Raw genomic sequence first — 22,240 nt, 5'->3', positions numbered from 1 at the left:
TCATAATGGATTCTAAGAGAATTAGTTTGACAACTATGTGGTGTCTCCTCTGAAGCAGACCACCTGACCCTTGCATAACCACTTCTTTGTCATGTATTTATCTAAAATGTCTTTTAAACATTGTAACTGTACCCACATCCTCTGGATTCAGTTAGACCAACCGTGAACAGTGATAGCTGCAGCCTCTAGTACTGATTGGACAGTAATTGTGAGATCATGTCGCTGAAAGCAAACCCGTTACCGAGCAGCAATGCTGGTGTGTGTGCACCAGGGGTGGAAGTGGAAAAAGGAGGTCCTGGTCTTGGTTAATCAGACACTTGCCACTAAACCCAGATCCTTGTCACCAGTTGAGGTTAGGTTCTGGATGGGAGGGGTTACAATGCATGTGCGTTCTGACATCCTTGTCCTCCATGCTAAAATTGAATAGATTTTAAGATCTCTCACCCAGAGTAATTTTTTTTTTGTTTAAACAGATCTTCTATTGCATGCTTCCCAGACACCCCTAAACTGAGAAGGGCTTGTTCAAGAGAATTTGGGGGGAGGCAGTTGAAGGATATTGATTTTTATTTTTATACCAGGTTTTGGCTGGTGTTGAACATTTCTCCCCTTAAAGCCCTCGCACATTTTGCAGATTTCCTGGCTGTTATTGACTTATCTGCTCTGAGGAAGGAGGGGGTCTCTGATGAGGGTGGCTGCCCAGTTTCAAGACATCTTTCTGCATTCTAGCCATCAGTCTATAGCACATTTAGGTGTTTACAGTGGTAAAACAGTGCAGTGGGAGAAATTGGTCTGCTAAGACACAGCCTGGGCATGGGTCTGTCTGGCCTTACAAATGCTGGGAAAGGTGAAAGTAGCAGCCATTGGAGATCCTTTATCTAGGTTGTGTGACAATGAAAAGGAATGGGGGGGGGGGCAGCGGGGAAGGGGGTAGCTGAATTCCTTGGCTACACTCCAGTTGGCTGGGTCCTGACACCTGTGGTTACTGCAATGAGCCTATCGGGGAAGTGGCTAACAGATGGTTCTCTCTTTGTTTGCTGGGGATTAATCTGGGCAAGTTTCACATGTCAAAACCATCTCCATCTTCCTACACACCAACTCTCTCTTCCCTCCAATATGTTGAGAGGTGTGGATTAAAACAGGCCTTTCAAAAGGACAGCGTTGAAGTGGACCTGATGGAGACTGGAGGGAAAATCAAAGGTGGTTGCTGTAAAGCTCCTATAGTATAAATCACAGGCTCAGTGTCCTATCTCTGAGCCAGGAGGTCTGGCTTCAAGTCCCTCCTCTCCTGGAGATGTGGCATAGCATCTACAAACACATCAAAATATTTTCAGAGGTTTTGTGCATGGTATTGTCCCTACCTCTGGGTCAGAAGATCTGGATTCACATTCCCCATGGAGTTGCTGTATTGTATTTGAACAAGTTGATGTTAAAAATGTATATATCAGAGAGGACGTACAGGATGAGATGGGAAAGTACCTCACCATTTCACGGTATACTTGCACTTGTGTATTTGATTTGTTGTTGTCACAAGTACGGTAAGTTTTTGTTTTGTTTTGAATCATCATAGAATCCCTATAGTGTGGAAACAGACCCTTCCCATGATCTGTGTGGACAGATCAAGTCCACACTGACCTTCTGAAGAGTATACCACCCAAACCCATTCCCCATTACTCTACATTTACCTCAATTAATGCACCTAACCTACACATTCCTGAACACTATGGGCAATTTAGCCTGGCCATTTCACCTAACTTGTAATCTTTTGGATTATGCGAGGAAACCAGACCACCCGGAGGAAACCCACACAGACAGTGGGTGAATGTGCAAATTCCACACTGACAGTTGCCCAAGGCTGGAATCAAGCCTGAGTCCCTGGCTCTGTGAGGTAAGTGCTAACCACTGAGCCACCGTGTGGCAGATCATGGGGAGCTAACTGCATCTGTGAATTAAATGAAATAAACATTACTTATTTTGTTATGCATCTTGATGAAGGTGAGTGATATGATGATCGTGGATGACTGCCTTCTGCAGTATGTTGTTCCTGATACCTAGGAGTTCAATCTTAGTCTGAGCAAGAACCTGTATGATACCACTCCAATCTCTCCACCTCTACAATTTGAGTGTTTTACACACTATTTTTCCCTCCCTCTGTTTCATTCAGTCTTTAATACTCTCTTCAAATTGGATAAAATCTAAAAGGTTTGTGTATTTGTTTTGATTTAGGATTCTGGTTATGATGTTGAGCTGTTCGAAAATGTACCTGACCCTGAGTTCATCTGTACTATCTGTCACGGTGTGCTCAAAGATCCTGTGGAACTCATCTGCCAGCATGTCTTCTGCAGAGGCTGTATTTTGAAGTGGCTTACAGAGTAAAGACAAATTTATTAATAACTTCTTAATAAATACATGCATAGTGCCTGATGTATTTCAGTGGTGTGCATACCTTCTGTGGGAAAACTTCTATATGCTATTGTTTTGAAAATGTTGAAGCATTGAACAGAAAAAAACTTTGTGAAAGTAGTTAATTCTGATCCAACCTCCTTTACTTGAATTTGAATTTGGAGCATGTGGATATATTTTCATAGGCTCCTTACAGAGTCCACTAAAATGTCATAATTTCTGTCAACCAGCAGTCAAATAGCAAATTCAAAAAATTTATGAAGTTATTCAATGGAAAGGTTTTTTTTCCGACTCTGGATGACATCTGTGGTGTGATTTGCTGAGGGGGGAGAAAAGTCTGAGATTTCATTCCTTTAGGATGCAGCTATGTTTGGAAATTCTCTTGTCAACTAAAAGCAGGTTTTAGATTTTCTGATTTAGAACTGAGGGCACAAATCTTCCCTGTTTTGGGTTAAGTTTGAATTCAGTTTGCAAACATTGAGGAATACACTCTCTAACAGGAGTGTCTACTCACCGGCACTTCAGAGTAAAGCACATTATTTAGGAAATTGGATCTTTTCTGGTATATGTGCAGCCTTTACAATCATAGATTTTATAGTATGGAAGGAGGCCATTCAATCCATCTTGTCTATACCAGCTCCTGAAAGAGTCACCCAGCTAGTCTCTGTAGCTCTCTAAACTCGTCACTTTCAAATATCTCTCTTGAAATCTTCTATGGAATTTGCTGCCTCCACTCCTAAAGAGTAAAGAAGTTTCTCCTCTTTGCATTCCTAGCTGTTTTGTAAACAATCTTGAAATTGTGATCCCTAGTTACTAACATAATTAGTGAAAACTGAATATTCTTTCTTTACCCCTTCCAAATTTTTCTTAATTTTGATCACCTCTATAGGTCTACTGTTCCTCTCCTTGGAACAGAGAGGATTTGGCCCAATTTCTCTAATCTAAAATCCCTAATTTCTGGTATAACTTTAGTAAATTTCCCTTTAAACTGTCTCCAGGGGTGTAATATCCTTAAGTAAGGTGTCCAGAACTGAACACAATATTGTAAACCTGCTCTAACCAATGATTTGTTGAGGTGAAGCCTCACTTCATGCTCATACAGTACAAAAATGGACCGATCAGTGTTGAATGTAATCCCAAATTAAACTAGTTCTACCTGCCTGCTTGTGGCCTATATCCCTCCAAATCTTTCCTATTCAATATTTATCCAAATGTTTTCTTATTTGCTGTAATTGGACCCAAATCCTGAGGAAGTTCGTTCTGGATGTGAACCACGCTCTGTTTTTTTCAATTAAAAAAAGTTGCCCCTCGTTACATTGTACTGTTGAACTTGGATTGTCTGTCCACGTTTCTTCTAACAAAATGCATTTCTTAACCATTTTTTGTTTTGAAATAATTTCCCTAATTGCATTGATAATTTTATCTCAGTAAGCTAAATCTCCCTAGTTCCCCCCTCATAGATTTGTAGACATGGAGAATGTAAACTACTGTTTAGACTTTGACCTATTATGTTTTTTTTTATTTGATTTATCATCTGATATACCTAGGTACAGTGAAAAGCTTTGTTTTGTGTGCAGTACAGGCAGATTACCTGTATCTTCAAAGTGCTTTCGGGTAACAGCAAGGAATACAATGTTACAGCTGCAAAGAAGGTGCACAGAGAGTGTGGTCAACATTTTAAAATTTGAGATCCATTCAGAAGTTTAGTAACAGCAGGGAAGAAGCTGTTCTTGAACCTGTTGGACATGTATTCAAGCTTTTATATCTTCTGCCTGATGGAACACACTTGAATCCCAGGAAATAACGTCACCACAGGAAATGATATCATCAACCTAAGGAAACCCAAATATGTAAATAGAAAGCGAGCTACATCACCAGTGCTGCATCCGGAGGCTCACTGAAGATGTTACCTAGTAGGGTGCCAAAACATATGAAAACGAACCTTCCAGCTCAGCGAGCAAAGCTACATCTGGAATAGATTATAACTGGGGTGGGTGGGGTTTTTGATTACATCAGTTGTCTTCCTGAGGCAGTGAGAATAATAGATGGAGTCAATGAATGGAAGGTTGATGTGTGTGATGGATGTTTCTACTAGAGTGTCAGTGGTTATTTAGAATGACCTCAGTACCTAGGATGGGTGAGGAGGAGAAGGAAGCTATCTTTAGCTGATTGCTATCCTGTAACATTGATGCACAATGCATTGCTGAAGTCTTAACTTGGTACAGTTTGCTTAGGTATACTATCAAGTAGTATGCTTGAATAGGAACAGTGCCTAGCTAGCTGAGGTGATTGAGGATTACCTAAATAGAATAGCTGTATAGGAGAGAAAGATGAGAAACCAGAAAAGATAATATGTGAAGGTGACATAAGTTTTTTGGTTATGTTAAACAACTGTAAGGCAGAAGTGTAGTGTCTAAGTAGTTTTCTGTGGACTTGATGGGCCAAATGGCCTGCTTCCACACTGTAGGGATTCTATGAATTTGAGGCTTGTGCACATAAAAATGTAGTACCAGAATAAACTTTCACAAAATATGTGAGTTATTCAAGGTGTTCTGTTGAACAATGAGCTATCAAATGGGTCAGCTAATGAAAATGCTTTCCAGATTGTAATTGTGACTGTATATTCCAGTCCCGAGCAGGGTTTGCTTATACTTACTGGAATATGCCTTTTCTCAGGAAGCAAGAATGTCCATATTGCAGGAAGAAGGTGAGAAGGGTGGCTCGCTCTGTCATCCCTATGATCCACAACATGATTGCCCGATTGATCATGAAGGTAAATTTGAGAACAGTTTGTATGCGTAGTTGGACAGTCACTAATTTAAAATCTGCCCTGATTTCAGGACATCACTGTCCAGCACTGTGAAACATAAGGTTCAAGTCTCTATGATTTCTCTTCACCCTTTGTTGCAACTCTGAGTTGTGGAATGATTGGTTTCCCTCTGAATTATGAAGGATACACAGCAAATGCTTGCCCAGTCAACACGCTCCATGAACAACAAAAAAAATGCTTTTGCATAAATGAAAAAATCCTTTCTATTTATGTGGAGGAGATGCAACATCTGCTCTTTTCCCTCCTACCTCATCACCATCTAGGGTCTCAAACATTTCACCCAAGTGAAACACTGATGTACTTTGTTCTCTTTGACCAATAAATTTAGTAAACCAGTGTAGTCGGTTCTACGTAGACGAGACCAACCAGATAGGAATCCTCTCCATGGCATATGTTTTGTTCAGGATGTGAGTGTGAAGCTGAGTGGATGGTTATCTGTTGTTTTTTTTTAATTTTCCACCTTGATCTTACGCTTGAATATCTGTCCTTGTTCCAGTATGGCTCCATTTTGAGTAGGGAAATTATCTTTCTGAACACTATATTGAGTTTGACAATCTCATTTAGAGTCAGAAAGAGAGGTGTACAGCATGGAAATAAATCTGGTCCGACACAGCCATGCTGACCAGGTATCCGAACCTAATCTAGTCCTATTTGCCAGCTCTTTGCCAATATTCTTCTAAACCCTTCCTCTTCATATACCCATCTGAATGCCTTTTTAAATGTTGCAATTGTACCAGCCTCCACCTCCCTCTGATAGCTCACTCCATATACGCACCACTGTATGAAAAAGTTGCCCCTTTGGTCCCTTTCTTAAAATTTTTCCTGTCTCACCTTAAACCTATGCCCTCTAGTTCTGGATTCCCCCACCCCATGGAAAAGACTTTGTCTATTTACTCTATCCATGCCCTTCATGATATATAAACATCTAAATGATCACCCCTCAGCCTCCGATGCTCCAGGGAATCTCTACTTTCCCCCGTTCTATTTCCTCTTTGCTTTTCCATCCAAGAACAACAGTCTGCAAATCGTCCTTCCTTTTGGACATTTTTTTTTTGTTCATTGTCCTAATCCCACACCCTTTTTTGAAAATGTTAGAAGTGGTGGAAGGCCCAATGTCTCCTGCCTTTCACACTATCTCAAACCTTTCTCTCTTTTCCCACCTTCCACGTTTTACCTACTTTAACATATCACATATCCTGGTTCTGGTGAAGGACCTGATTTTTCTACACTCCATACTTTGCCTGGTCTAATTTTGCTTTGTGTTTTTGATTCCAATTAATATGTTATTGTTTCAGACATTATTCAATACTGCTATGTTTATTTCAGTTTACCCTTTGTCTTAATATGTGAACAATCCAGGTCTTATGTTTGATCAAATTATTATGCGTTTCTTAAAATCAAGTGAAGCTCTCCTCCTGTTTGTTGAATGACAACAGCTATTTCTTTCTGTAATGCAGTGTGAAAACAATGTCTATGGCTGCTGTGAGACCTTTCCACTTGAACAATCTGCAAACCATAAAGCTGCCTGTGACTTTAGAATAGTGAAATGCAAGCATGAGGCCTGTACAACTGAAGTATTTCAGAAGAACCTTGCAGCTCACGAACAGGTTTGCGAACACTGGAGCCAACCATGCAGAATGGGGTGTGGAGCCCAACTTACCCCAAATCAGCTGCTTGAACACAACTGTTACAGGGACTCAAAGAGAAAATATAAGGAGAAGATACGGGTTCTCAAAAGCCGTTTGTATAGAATGCAACGTCGCCTAAAGCTGGTGGAAAGAAATCTGCAGAATTTGGCCCCTCCCGATCATTCCCAGTTTTCAGAGCATCTCGTCGGTGAAGATGGTGGTGGGTAATCTGCATAAAATTTATCTCTTGTGTAAAGTTGTGGGATAGCAGTGATGACTGCGTCGTATTCAGGAAATTAAAATCTGATTAACAGTTGCGTGAACCTAGTGGCAGTGTCTTGCAGAGAGTGAGAGATGACATCAAAATAGTTCTCCAAGCAATGGTTCTGTTTTTACACACTAAGAGATCTGATGGAAAAATATATTCATAGATTCTAATGCTAAAGATATAAAATCTAGCTTTTAATGAGAAACTAACAATGATGGCACTTTTCACCACCTGCTCTGAAATCCCCAAAACGGAATTGCACAACCTCCAAGTGGGTTTCCCAAACTTTTGGGCCCTGAGAAGTGACTTGAATGTTGTGACCACGAAGGCTGCTTTAAATCCTCGGTGTTTCTTTTTCGGGTGAGTATGTCCTCAATAGACTATGTTGGCTGAGGTCAGGTTGCTGCCACAAAAAAACTGATGAATTGGCAGTTTTTAATTTCAATTTTGGAGAATTGCCGAGTCTGTGTCCCTACAAGGGATATGATTGGTTAGTTGGTGATGATGGAGATGGGCTGTGTAGCCTTCAAGCAATGAGCATACCGACGCTGTAATTTTGAGGTTATTTTGTCCTGGTTTCTTTTTGAGACTGAATAATCTACAGCTATAGATGAGGTCCCTGATGATTGGAGGCTAGAACATAGAACAGTATGTTCAGCTCTTGATGTTGTGCTGACCTTTGATCCTACTCTAAGATAAAACTGACCTACATAACCTTCATTGTATTTTCTTCTATGTGTGTATTCAAGAGTTGCTCAAATGTCCTTAATGTCTCTGAGTCTACCCTGTTGGCAGTGCATTCCATACACCCTCCACTCTGTGTAAAGAACTGACCTCTGACATCTCCCAAACATTCCTCCGATTACCTTAAAATTATGCCCCCTTGTGATATTTCCACCCTGGGAAAAAGTCTGACTGTTCACTCTCTCTATGCCTGCCATCATCTTGTACACCTCTATCAAGTCACCTCTCATCCTCCTTCACTCCAATGAGAATGAACTTGGCTCCCTCAACCTTTCTTCATAAGACATGTCTCCAGTCCTGGCAGCATCCTGGTAAATATCCTCTGCACCCTCTCTAAAGCTTCCACGTCCTTTTTATAATAAGGTGACCAGAACTGAACGCAATATTTCAAGTGTGGTCTAACCAGGGCTTTATAGAGCTGCAGCATAAATGCGTGGCTATTAATCTCAATTTACCCCTGCTAATAAAAGCCAACAGACCATAGGCCTCCTCAAAAGCCCTACCAGATTGGGTGGCAACTTTGAGGGATCTGTGGACGTGGACCCCAAGATCCCTCTGTTCCTCCATACTGCCAAGAATCCTACCTTTTAACCCTGTAATCTGCATTCAAATTTGACCTTCCAAAATGAATCACTTCACACTTTTCCAGGTTGAATTCCATCTGCCACTATCAGCCCAGCTCTGCATCTGGTCAATGTCCTGTTGCAACCTACAACAGCCCTCCCACGCTATCCACCACTCCTCCAATGTTCGTGTCATTGGCAAACTTACTAATCCACCCTTCCAAGTCCTCATAAAAATCACAAAGAGCAGAGGTCCCAGAACCAATCCCTCGGAACACCACTAGTCACCAAACTCTAAGCTGAATACTTTTCATCTTCTACCACTCTCTGTCTTCTATGGGCCTGCCAATTCTGTATCCACTCGGCCAGATGTGCCTATATTTCTTGCCGCCTCCTTTCTGAAATTTGTCTACTGTGAGGAACCTTACAAAATGCCTTGCTAAAATCCATGTACACCACATCCACTGTTCTACCTTCATTAACATATTTTGTCACATCCTCACAGAATTCAACAAGGTTTGTGAGGCATGATGTGCCCCTCTCGGAGCCATGCTGAAAATTGTTCATCAAGCTATGGTTTTCCAAATAATCATAACGCCTGTCTCTCAAAATCCTCTCCAATAATTTGCCCACCACAGACATAAGACTGTGATTGGCCGATAGTTCCCAGGATTATCCCTATTCCCTTTTTTTGAACAAGGGAATAACATTTGCCACCCTCCTGTTACCTGGCACTACTCCAGTGGACAGTAAGGAAGCAAAGACACAACAATCTCTTCCCTCACTTTCTGTAGAAAATGTGGGAAATCCTGTCTGGCCCAGAGGACTTATCTATCCTTTTTATGTCTTTCAATATTTTCAGTACATCCTTCTTTAACCTGATTGAGTATATCAGTCTGTTTCACGCTGTCCTCACAAACATTAGTGTGACGAAAATAGTGTATGTCAACCTGATTTGAATTTTTTTTTGAGTAAATTACCGAAAAAGATTAAAAATCTCAACACCAGTTTATAGTCCAACAGCTTGGAGCTTGGTGACTAGTGGTGTTCCGAGGGATCGGTTCTGGGACCTCTGCTCTTTGTGATTTTTAACTTGTCCACCACAGTCCAACACCGGCTCCTTCACACCAAAAAGATTGGCAGCGCAGTAGACATTTATTTCTATTCTTAGTAAAGTCTTCAAGGTTCTGCAATGGTAGACTAATTAGCAGAGTTAGGTCACAGGGGATTTAGGGTGAGCTTGCCAATTGGCTTAACGGCAGGGGACAGAGCTGGATGGCTGCTTCTCTGACTGGAGGCCTGTCAGCAGTGGTGTTCCACAGGGTCCTCCTTTGTCACTTTTATAAATGATTTGGATGAGAATGTAGAAGGCATGCTTAATATGTTTACAGACTCACCAAAAGAGACAGTGAGGAAGGTTTTCTAAGATTACAGAGGGATCTTAATCAAATGGGCCAATGGGCTGAAAAATGGCACCTGGAGTTCAATCTGGATAAAGGTATTGCATTTTGATACAAAACAAAGATATAGCTTACACAATTAATGGTGTAGTCTCGGGTAATGTAGTTGAACGGAGGGATCTAGGGGTTAAGATACATAATTTTGTTGAGGTTTATGTCACAGGGGGTGGTTAAAAGGCATTTGGCACACTTGCCTTCATTGCTCCGACTTTTGTGTATAGGAGTTGGGAAGTCACGTTGATGTTGTACTGGACATTGGTGAAGCCTCTTCTGGAATACTGTGCCCAGTTCTAGTTGCTCAGTTATATAAAGGACGTTATCAAGCTGGAGAGGGTTCAGTAGAGATTTATCAGAATGTTGCCTGATAAAGAAGGTTTGAATTAAAAAGAGGCTGAATAAGTTGGACCTTTTTTTTTCACTGGTGCATAGGAGGTTGAGGTGATGTCATAGACGTTTTTTAGAATAATGAGGGATATAGATAGTTAATAGTAGTTTTCTTTTGCCTAAACTAGAGGGCACCTTTTCAGTGAGAGATTTTGAGACATGAGGGGCAAATGTTTTGCACACAAGATGGTTTGTGATTGGAATGAACTTCAAACAAGTGGTGGATGTGGGCACAATTTAAAAGATATTTGGATAGGTACGTGAACAGGAAAGGTTTGGCGGGATATGGCCAGGAACAGGCAGCTGTGGGACTAGTTTAGTTTGGGATTATGTTCAGCATGGACTGGTTGGAGCGAAGGGTCTGTTTGTGTTGTATGACTCTGCGACGTACCAAGCTGGCTAGTTAAGGTCATTGAGTAAACCGCTTGGGAGGCCTTGGGTGCTTTTGTAAACTGCCTGAATGGGTGTGTTCAGCTCTCTCATTAGGATTTCTGGGTTTTGGTTTTTCAGTAGCATCAGAAGCTGTTGAGAGATCAGAGTTGGAAGCTTTGGTGACTGTCTCTGAATTTTCTCTTGCAGTTCTCCAATCCAGGAGGGAGAAAAAAAGTCATGGGAGAATGTCTGAATGTTCCTTTTTGACAAGGGGTGTGTTTATGGCATGTCATTCTAGTGGAACAGTTAGTTATTAGATTTCCAATAGTTCTAAATTCCTCTCTTTTTGGTATTTTAACTACAGTATTTAAATAAATTGTTTTGCTTAACATAAAGTTGCATTGCATTTGGAACAGGCACTTCACGTTTGCCTTTAAAAATAAGAAGAAATTAGGGTCTTGGCCACCTTTTTGTTAAAATAATTGGAGGGCGTCTGGTCCATAACAGGAGAGAATGGATAATATGTAATATTTCTCCCTAAACCCACCCCCCTGTCCCTTCACTCTTCAATGTAAGCTTCCCCACCCTACTCTACTATTGCATCATGGGTCTCTGAGTTGGATGACTTTATAAAACAGTGCTTAACAGATGCTATGTAAATTTAGTATGTTGCTAATTGAATTTGCATAAGTTTCCCTTTCCTACATTTGATTGCACTAGGGTGTGGTAGATTTTGCTGATTATTTGCAAGATTGATTTCAAGAAATGAGATAAACCTGTGGGGTGGGAGCAGGAAAAATTGCCATCACCTCCATGACCTTTTCATAAAAATCCAGTTCATGATGTAAGTTTGTTTGCTGAGCTGGAAAGTTCATTTTCAGATGTTTCATCACCATACTCAGTAACTTAATCAGTGAGCCTCTGGTGAAGACTTCACTGGAAGCTCACTGATGATACAGAGTATGGTGATGAAATGTCTGAAAACTAACCTTCCAGCTCAGCGAGCAAACTTACATCCAGAACCTCAACCTGAGCTACAAATCTTCTCAAAACCTGCTAATCCATGTCATACCTAATGAGGAAAGTGAACCTGCCACCTGGCCTAGTGTAACCACACTACATCTTTAATCATACCTGCAACGAACTTGCAAACCATATGGTTGTGCTCCAATCATTTGGGTAAGAAATGCGGTCAGCATCTCCCACATCCTAAGAACAAAGATGGTTTTTTCTGTAAAAGAAAACATTTTGATTGCAATCCAGGTATTCCTGCCACTTTGAACAGACTTAAACAAGAAATTTGAAAATAAGTCTTCAGATAAAACTAATATCTTTGATTCAAGTGTATGCAAGTTTGAGAATTATAGTGGAACTGCTTTTGAGAGAACAAGTTGCTTGAGATCCATTAACTTGCCAGGGTTGGAGGATGTGAGCTATTGGGAGAGGCTGAACAGGCTTGGGGCTGTTTTCCCTGCAGCGTTGGAGGCTGAGGGGTGACCTTAGAGGTTTACAAAATTATGAGGGGCATGGATAGGATAAATAGGCAAAATCTTTTCCCTGGGGTCGGGGAGTCCAGAACTAGAGGGCATAGGTTTAGGGTGAGAGGGGAAAGATACAAAATAGACCTATGGGCCAACCTTTTCATGCAGAGGGTGGTACGTGTATGGAATGAGCTGCCAGAGGAAGTGGTGGAGGCTGGTACAATTGCAACATTTTGAGGCATTTGGATGGGTATATGAATAGGAAGGGTTTGGAGGGTAATGGGCCGGGTGCTGGCAGGTGGGACTAGATTGGGTTGGGATATCTGGTCGGCATGGACAGGTTGGACCGAAGGGTCTGTTTCCGTGCTGTACATCTCTATGACTCTAACTTCTGGTGCTTTTTTTTAGTTAAAAGACCTTTTGTACATTCCTGTTGAATGCTATCAACAACCAGATTAAGCCACCTTATTTTTGAGATGTTGATACAATAATAGAAACACATCAGTTGCATTTTTGTCTTTCAGAAAGTGAGGACTTGGCTGCTGAAGACCATGAAGATGATCACAGCGACACTTTGGACATACATGTACACAATGAAAATGAAAGCCTATATTCCTGGCAGTCAAGTGACTTGAATAATGAGGAAGGACCAGCAGCAGATGAAGGCAAGTTAGGAAGGAACTGGGGAGTGGATACAGAAAAAATATTTCATAGAATTATCTAAATAGTAATTGTCAAGGTTAACATGATATTGCATATAGGTGACATGGTGGCTCAGTGCTTAGCACTGCTGCCTCACAGCGTCAGGGACCTGGGCTTGATTCCAGCCTCTGGTGAATGTCTGTCTGTGTGGAGTTCGCACGTTCTTCCCGTGTCTGTGTGGGTTTGCTCCGGTTTCTTCCCACAGTCCAAAGATGTGCAGGGTCAGGTGAATTGGCCGTGCTAAATTGCCCATGGTATTTAAGGGAGTGTAGGTTAGGTGCATTAGTCAGGGGAAATGTAGAGTAATATGGTAGGGGAACGGGTCTGGATGGGATTCTCTTTGGAGGGTTGGTGTGGACTTATTGGGCCGAATGGCCTGTTTCCACACTGTCGGGATTCTATAATATAGAAAAATGCATTGTAGACATTAGTCAAAACCAGAAAGATTCAAAAATGGGTTTCATGATTAATGAAAATATAGCAAGATATATTGTTTTCAAGGGCTTTAATAGAACAAATGTCTTCTGGCTGGATCTGACACATTTGGACGGGTATATGAATAGGAAGGGTTTGGAGGGATATGGGCCGGGTGCTGGCAGGTGGGACTAGATTGGGTTGGGATATCTAGTCGGCATGGACAGGTTGGACTGAAAAGTCTGTTTCCAAGCTCTACATCTCCATGACTCTGACTCTATAAGTCCCACCAATCTTTTACCTTTCTAATTGATCAACTATATTTCACAGATTGCATGTCATCTTGTATGGTGGAAAATAAGAAACTTGGATGGGTGGTTACCAAAAATACATTGGGTGCTATGACAATCCTTTAGTTAAATCTGGGGAGGAAAAAAATCTGTAAAGTTCCAATTTTAGGTAGTGAGTCTTTTTAAGCACAACCGTTCTTTTAAAAAAAAATGAACACTATCCAGGCTTCCATTCGTTACCTATTTCTATTACTACAGTATTGGAAAGTAAGCCTTCAAGTGATTTGTTGGTCTTTACCACTAATAGTTCTGAATTTCAGCAAGGCTTCTAGTTTTATCAAATTCCAACTTTGTGTCAAAAATGTGCTCTGTTAATTGCCACTGATCATGTGTTGAACGTGTGCCAGGTGCTGTTGCTTGCTATGTGATTTCTGTTCCATGTCTATCTGCTTATTTAATGAATCTTGATGCTGAGAAATCATGTTTATATACAATACGTGGGAGTCTGAAGACTGCTTTTGAAACTCAATAAGATTTAAAAACTAGGCACAGCAATCGATATTGTGGTCCTCTTCAAGCCATTCAACGTAAATTAGGAATGAACTTCTGCCTCATTTCTGACCATTAATTGTCCATTTTAACCTCAAATAGACACTATCATTGAGCCTCCATAATCCTCCTGTGGTAGAGCATTTCAAAGGTCCAAGGCCTTTTAAACAAATTGGCATTTTGTACTGTCTTGGCCTGTCAACTCCCTAGGGGAGCTATTCACGTAGTGCCTCCTCCCTGTAATCCTGCATTTATTTTTCTCCCTGTTTCATGTGACAAACCAATTCCTCCTTGATCGGCTCTGTTAAATCTTCAAACATCACACTGTGGTAGTGCATTCAAGATCCTAACCAGTCACTATGGAGAAGTTTCTCCTTGTGTCTCTGCTTCTTTGGCCAGTCACGTTTTAATTTTGTGCCTTTCTTTGGTATGCGATCTTTCCATCATTAGGAAAGAAATTTTCTCTTTACTCTGTCAGACCTCTCGTGATGTCGAATACCTCTATCAAATCTCCTTTCAACCGTTTCTTCAAAGAAGGCAGTCCCAATTTCTCCAATCTATCTGCGTTACTGATGTTCACTACTTTCCTTTTAAATATTGCTCTCAGAACTCAGCACATAACACTCGTTCAGCACCTGGTGTAATGTATAACATATTATCCATCCTAACGTACACTCTTCCCCTATTAATAAAAACAAGTTATTGTATACTGTACTTTAATAACCACTCTCTGAACCACTCCTGCCATCTTGCATGATATGTACTTGTATATGCCCAAGTCCTTCTGCTCAATTCCATTGTCTTCCCATCTTAGTTATAAATGATCAGTCCCTTATCCTGAGGCTGTGTCCCAATGTTTCAAATCCCCCAACATCTGGGAAACTACTTTTTGTCTGTTCTTTTAAGACCTTTCAGAATCTTGTATGTTCGAATGAGGTTACTTTTCAACTTTCTAAATATCAAAGAGGATAGCCCTATTGTCATAGGACAACACTCTCAATCCCAGGAATTAACCTTTTATGATGTTTTTGAACTGTACCACCTCCAAGGCAAAATATACCTTTCCTCAAATATGGTATTACCAGACCTCTACGCAGTCTTACACTTTGTCCTTGGGACACTTGTCCGTGGCTAGGTCAGCATTTATTGATACCCCTAACTGCCCATGACCAGAAAGGTTGAGTTGCTGTTTTGTATCGCTGCAGTCAGTGTTATGATCCCAGTTGGTGTTATTGCTGCTCAAATCAGATTCCTGAGTGAAATCTGGCCCGATGGACCATACATTTTATTGAATTTTTTTGTTTAACAGTCAATCTCCGAACATAAGCACAAGAAGCTGCTAATGTACTTTTAACAAAGGAACATAAAAATGATAAAGGAGACAAACTATATTCTACTGGGCAAGAACTATGAAAATAATCTCATTACAAATATCAGTAAAACTCCTAGATGCTTGAACCTCAGTGAACCTGATCTCATTTAGGTCCTTGCTAAGCTGCCATGGCTGTTATCAGTTTCCTTCTGGCAAATTGTTGTACCTTCACTTTGTTTTCTTCAGTTAATGTTTCTTCCTAGCATCCTTAAAGCAATCTGCTTGTTCAGTTCATTATTACTTAACATTGAATCTCCACAGAACTGAAACAGGCTATTCGCCTTGTGTTCCCTAAGCTCACGTCATCAGCTGTCTTTGCAGGTTGCCTTACTTGCTGACACCCCATAGCCTTCTGCTTCTGGACTGATCTTCCTCAGAACCTTGCTTGTAAAATCCATTTGGTTCAAAAATTCCTTTTTGGGAAGCTATCCTTAGCTGGTCTGGCCTGCATGTGACTCCAGACCCACAGAAACATGGGTTGCTCTTAACTGGCTTTCGAGGTCGTTTTCATAGGGCCATCTGTTCAAGGCACCGAGGCTGGTCTCTTTAACTTTGAAATTTTCAAAACTATTGTTCGTACTTTATTACTTTTGAGTAAACTGACATTGCTCTTGAGCAGACTTTCAGATGGCAAACTTGTTCATCATTTCGTTTCTCCTCCACTTATTGGGAGGGGAGCATTACTCCAGTCTGTTCTTATTTGTACATTTTTGTTTGAATTATTTAAAATAAATAATCACTTAAATGTTTTTGCTTGTTTTGGTGCAATTTTCTTGTGTTAAGGAAGCTATTGAAATGCATGTTTTTGGAACTTGAACACACCGTGTTCATGTAAAATGTTTCCCTCCATTTCATTCCTCCCAGATGCTCCTGTTTTTGGTGGTGTTGTTTCACAATAGTATGGATAATTTTGTATTTCTGGCTCGCTGTGACCTTAAACACCTCCGACTATTTATTTGGAAGCACTAGCTTTCGGAGTACTGCTCTTTCATGAGGTGGTTACCACCTGAAAGGAGCAGTGCTCCAAAAGCTTGTGCTTCACATAAACCTGTTGGACTATAACCTAGTAGTGTGATTTTTTTTTTTAAACTTTGTACACCCCAGTCCAAAACCAGCATTGCCAAATCACCTCCAACTGTTCAGCCTACACTCCAAGGGACCCTAATCACAGAGGCTTAGCCACACCTTGGTGATAAGGATTTGAATTAATTTTCAGATATTGTTAATTGGGATCCATTTATGTTGGCAATTCTAATTCAGCAAATGGATGGTGGTGTTTTTGCAAATTCAATTAATTTGTAACTAAACACCTGCAAATTAACAGACTATATATATGGAAATTATAAGACTGTTATAAAGTGCCTACATGTATTGAATGATTCTTCTGAAGTACAGCTTTAGCCTATTAAATTTGTATCTTTAATCAGATGAATTAGATGACATCGAAAATGAAGAGTGTCTAAACGAAGCAGTGATTGAGGACACCATTTCAATCATTTCCGGTTCCAGCAGTGAACAAGAAGCCAATCACGCTAGGTCACAGTCCCATTTATATTTTGAAATAGATGATGGTAACATTGCTTCTGGGAATGTCAGTATCTTTGGTCAAGATGCTTCAAACAGAAGGCGGCTCAGGTCATGGATGCTGCAATGTTCCATGAGGTATGTTTATAAAATTACATTCCTAATGTCTTGGATCAGCATTTATTTCCAATCACTAACTGCCCTTGAGCAGGTGGTGATGATCCAGCACCTTGATTCACTGCAGTTCAAGTGATACAGGTCATGGGTTTGGAAGTTGTCGAAGAAACCTTGCTGAGTAGCTGTGGTAAATCCTGTTGGTGGCACACACACTGTGCACTGGTAGAGAATGAAATGAATGTTTTTAGATTTGGTCAATGAGGAAGCAGCTGTTTTGTCCTAGACCAGCAAGTTATTTCATCACATTGCTCATCTTATTCTTGTAAATGGTAGACAAACTTTGAAGATTCAGAAGACAAATTACAAGGGCGGTACAGTGGCTCATTGGTTAGCACTGCTACCTCTAGTGCTGGGGACCTGCGTTCGATTCCAGCCTCTGGTGACTGTGCAAAGTCCACACAGACATTCTCCCTGTGGCTGCATGGGTTTCCTCCAGCAATCCAAAGATGTGCAGGTTAGGTGAATTGGCTATGCTAAATTGTCCAGTGTTCAGGGATACGTGGGTTGGGTGCATTAGTTAGGGGTTATATGTAGGGGAATGGGTCTGGGTGGATTCCTCCTCAGGGGGTTGCTGTGGACTTGGTATGATTGACTTGCTACAAAGTCCTAGTCTCTGACCTCTCTCTTCTAGCCATGGTATTTATGTTGCTGATCCAATGAAGTTTCTGGTTAATGGCAACCTCTAGGATGTCAATTAATGAGAGATTTAGCACTGGCAATGTCACCTGGATACGGTTATAAACTCCTTCTTTCTCATTGGTTGCACAATGAGCATTCCCATTTCTTTCCCTTTTACTGCAAGGTAGGTTATTGATGTAGCTGAAGATGTTTGGACCTTCGGAGTGTCCTTGAACTTGGTCTCCAACAGTGACCATCATCATCGTTTTTTGCTGGATATGAACACAACCAGTGAAGAGCTTTTTTTCTCCTAATTCAACCTACGTTCTCCTAATTGCACCCAACCTACACATACCTGAACACTGGACAATTTAGCATGGCCAATCCACCTAACCTGCACATCTTTGGATTGCGGGAGGAAACCCATGCAGACACAGGGAGTCAGGCTTATTTGATATATTCAGTTAAATGCAATGAACCTCAAAGTAGTGAGCTGGTCAGTAAAATGTCTGTTTGCACTGTACAGTAAAGCAATCTTATTTTATCTGACCATGTTACAATACTGTTTCATTTTATTATGATGGACTGCTGTTGGTATAAGTGTAAAGCACTGAATGCATTTTGATTTTTAAGTTCATTTCTAAAGATAGATTAGATTACTTACAGGTGTGGAAACAGGCCCTTCGGCCCAACAAGTCCACACCACCCCGCCGAAGCGCAACCCACCCATACCCCTACATCTACCCCTTACCTAACACTACGGGCAATTTAGCATGGCCAATTCACCTGACCTGCACATCTTTGAAGTGTGGGAAGAAACCCACGCAGACACGGGGAGAATGTGTAAACTCCACACAGTCGCCTGAGGTGGGAATTGAACCCGGGTCTCTGGCGCTGTGAGGCAGCAGTGCTAACCACTGTGCCACCCTAGAGTGCGGAAACAGGCCCTTCAGCCTAACCAGTTCACACCAACCCTCCAAAGAGTAACCCACCCAGACCCATTTCCCTCTGACTAATGCACCTAACTCTATGGACAATTTAGCATGGCCAATTCACCTAACCTGCACATCTTTGGACTGTGGGAGGAAACCAGAGCACCCAGAGGAAACCCCACAGACACAGGGAGAATGTGCAAACTCCAGTCGCCAGAGGCTAGAATCGAACCTGGGACCCTGGTGCTGAGGGGCAGCAGTGCTAATCACCAAGCCACCCTTTACAGGATATAAATGTCTCTGGCTAGTATTTATTACCTACAGCCAGTTGAATCAACCATATTGCTGTGGGTTTGAAGCCACATGTGGGCCAGATCCAGCAAGGATAACAGATTGCCTTCCCTGAAGATGTTAGTGAACAAGATGTTTTTCTGACAACAGAATGGTTTCGTTGAATTCAATTTCCGTCAAGAGACTCTGGAATGAAGGGTCTAACAATGACAATCACTTGCCATGATGGGATTTGAACCCAGGTCCCCAGAACATTTGATTAGCTTCTGGATTAATAGTCTAATGATAGCTCAGGGATGCAATGGTCTAGTAGTATTCTGAAGTACTGTCTTGATTTAGTTAAAAACTCTGGCTAATCTATGATGTATCTGTAATTCTCACTGATTCCTAATTAATGTTTCCCCCTGATAGTTACTAAATCAGTGAACACGTGTCCAGCTGTAAGGCTGACAGGAGTAAGTCAAGACTTTTTGATGCTTAGGTTTGTTTTCTGGAAGTTATTGGCTCAAAGGCCATTTGTTTCATATGTGTACTCACTGCTATGAACTAGTGCTGCTGCTTAATGGGAGAAGACTTCTTAAGGGAGTGTTTCTCTGAAAGTATAAGGAGATACAACAAAAAAATCTTTAATGGGAAGAGTTGTAGAATTCCAAATGGAAAAATGCCAGTGAAATTCCAATTTTCCATACCTTGTGTACTTTTAGGTAACTTAAATATTTTAAATTCCATCTTTACTTGCCTTCTGACCACCAATCCTAATTAAATCCATGACTGTAAACCTTAAATTTAATCCCTACTTATTTCTCCTACATTTTAGGTGGCGAAAGGCTATGTGGACTCGCAACAACCTCCGATTACTATCCAGGAGACAGCACAGCCAGCCACACTGATGTTTTTTAATGGGATGATTGCTAAGATGGAAAACTTGCACCAGTTATAACACTTTAAATGTTTTTGCTTATTTCTATAATTAATGCTGCAATATACTTGAGAAACTTAATAGCTGTAAGTCAGTAAATGTTCATTTTGTAAATTAACTTGTGTCTAGAACTGCCACGAGTACGTTAGTTCTCCAATGATCAAGGTATAGTGCAGGCCTGATATAGAATAAAAGACTCTCATCTGGAACCCCCTCCCTCTAACTGTTGTGACTCAGTTAGGTTTCAGTTATGGGCTCAAAGTATACTGTATCACTTCTGCTCCTCTTAGAACCACTTTGAATGTAAAAATTCTAAATCTAGAATTTAGTCTCCATCTTAATAGAAAAAACTCAGGTGCATCAGACTATTCTGAATTTCCAATCCAATCATTTTTGCATTGAAAATCAGATTTATGTTGTGATGAACAAATAAGTTTTCACTTGAATCAAACTGAATCATGAATTCAAATTCACCAGTATGCAATCCTGTTTTTCATAGTTTTATTTCTTCTTTTGCATTTCATGAAATGCAAGATACAAGTCCAAAACACTAAGTCACATGTGAAAAAGGTGTAACATTTAGCACTCCAACTGGAGTAGAGGTCCCAATAGCTAATAAAAGGAAACTTGAGAGAGAAAGCTGGAGCAGGCATCAATTTCCTGTTGGTGTGCTTTTACCACTAGATTTTTTTTAACCTAAAATCTTTTAATATTTTATATCCTGTCACTCAGTTAAAAAGGGCAGTATAACTTTTGATGAATTTAAGAAATTGAATTGAAATTTTTAAAGTAATGGAGGAAATAAAATAATTCTAGCACAATGGCAAAGTTGCTTTTTTGGGGGTCAGTTACTGAGTCTTGAGCTGTCTACCTGATTCTGCTGTCCTATTAGCACAGCGTAATTGTTATTCAACTTTATACTTTTTAAATTTGCAGCACCAAGTTATTTGACTTTTCTATGTCTGTAGACTTTGAAATAAAGAATTAGCATCTAATTTATCTAAATGTTCAATATTTGTTAAACGTTGTTAATGAAACAGGAGTTCATTTATCATTTGACTAGATTTTTATATGCCTGCCAACCAAGCTGAAATGATCAGTTTGTTCACTATAAATATTAATGACTTTGACACTGACACTGACAGGGGGGATATAGACTGGCTCAGAGTCAGCAAAAACTTGGTAGATGAAGTAAACTATGGAAAAATGAGGTACTGAATATTAAACTGCAGAAACCATGTAAAAATTCTCAAAAGCTAGTGAGGAAGGAAATGGAATATAGAAATAAGGAGGTCAACCTAAAACAAAATACTGTGACAATGTCTTGAATACTGTGAAGTTTTGGTCCCCTTGGCTAAAGAACGAACCTGATATTGGCACTAGTGCAGGGAAGGTTCCAGAAGGCTGATCCAGGATGTGGTGGGACAGTCTTGAGATGCTGAATATATTTGGACCTGTACTCCGGAGAAACAAAATTCTTGGGTCACTTGGCCATGTAGATGCAGAAAGGCAATTTTTCTCTTATGGGAGAGTAGATGGCCATTTTATGGCATCAGGATTTCTTGAGGGTGGTGAATCTTCAGAATTCTTTACATCGAGAGCGGTCAAGGTTTGGTCATTAGTGTTAGAGGACTATATAGACCAGACAAGTTTTGAAATTGAGAAAGGCAAAATGGAGTTAAGGGTTATCCGATCAGCCATGAGATCTACTTTTCAGTGAGATGACTGGACGGGCGGAATGACTGGCCTACTTCTCCTACATCTTGTGATTTCTATTCCAATAAACTAAGTTATCCTACGATTTTGACTTATTTGGTACTTGCATTTCAGTAGCTCATGAACTACTGCCTATTCGATTAAACATTAAACAGAGGAACTCTTTCATTTCACAGAATACTCTTACATTGCCTATTCTGAATTTAACTCCAGCAGCTGCAAGTAATACCCATTATGCCAGTAAGGAAGTTAAGATTTCAAATTCCAGAAAGTGTCTAATTTGGAATTGTTCCTTCAGTGAGATTTAGGAGAAAAACCTTCCAGTTATCTCAAGTTTATATAGAGATCATAGGTTTGAAAGGTGCAGATGATGGAGGCTTGATCAGCTTTGTGTAGTTGGGATAGTACATACTACCGTGACTTCATTCTTGTCTTCAGTGTGTGCTTTTCAAGTCTGGTCACCCATCTGTTGCCATATTTAATTCTCTGGACTGCATAACACCTATAACCAAGCATAAGATTAAAATCAAAGTACACAATCTAGAATACTGCCTGCAAATAAAGTCATTTTTGAAAGAAGACATTGCAAACAACTACACCTTTAAA

At 40.5% G+C, this 22,240-nt stretch overlaps 1 protein-coding gene across 1 annotated transcript; it reads left to right on the top strand.

Annotated features, from left to right (window-relative positions):
- The first annotated feature begins 1,986 nt into the window (after positions 1-1,986).
- On the top strand, positions 1,987-22,131 carry rnf151 (ring finger protein 151). The gene is made up of 7 exons (XM_072560277.1): positions 1,987-1,992; positions 2,224-2,369; positions 5,077-5,173; positions 6,688-7,078; positions 12,655-12,795; positions 16,885-17,119; positions 19,817-22,131. Exons 1-7 carry the CDS (start codon positions 1,987-1,989, stop codon positions 19,887-19,889), a joined length of 1,089 nt encoding a protein of 362 aa, XP_072416378.1. The 3' UTR covers positions 19,890-22,131.
- The last annotated feature ends 109 nt before the right edge of the window (positions 22,132-22,240 follow it).

Source organism: Chiloscyllium punctatum, chromosome 40, assembly GCF_047496795.1.
Source record: "Chiloscyllium punctatum isolate Juve2018m chromosome 40, sChiPun1.3, whole genome shotgun sequence".
NCBI lineage: Eukaryota > Metazoa > Chordata > Chondrichthyes > Orectolobiformes > Hemiscylliidae > Chiloscyllium > Chiloscyllium punctatum.
The sequence above is the reverse complement of the archived record's forward strand: the minus strand, read 5'-3'. Positions and strand labels throughout refer to the sequence as shown.

Excerpts from the sequence above, each read along its gene's own strand:
- rnf151 (XM_072560277.1), top strand. Across the intron at positions 5,174-6,687 it reads TTGCCCGATTGATCATGAAG|TGTGAAAACAATGTCTATGG; the intron begins GTAAATTTGAGA and ends TCTGTAATGCAG. Across the intron at positions 12,796-16,884 it reads AGGACCAGCAGCAGATGAAG|ATGAATTAGATGACATCGAA; the intron begins GCAAGTTAGGAA and ends ATCTTTAATCAG.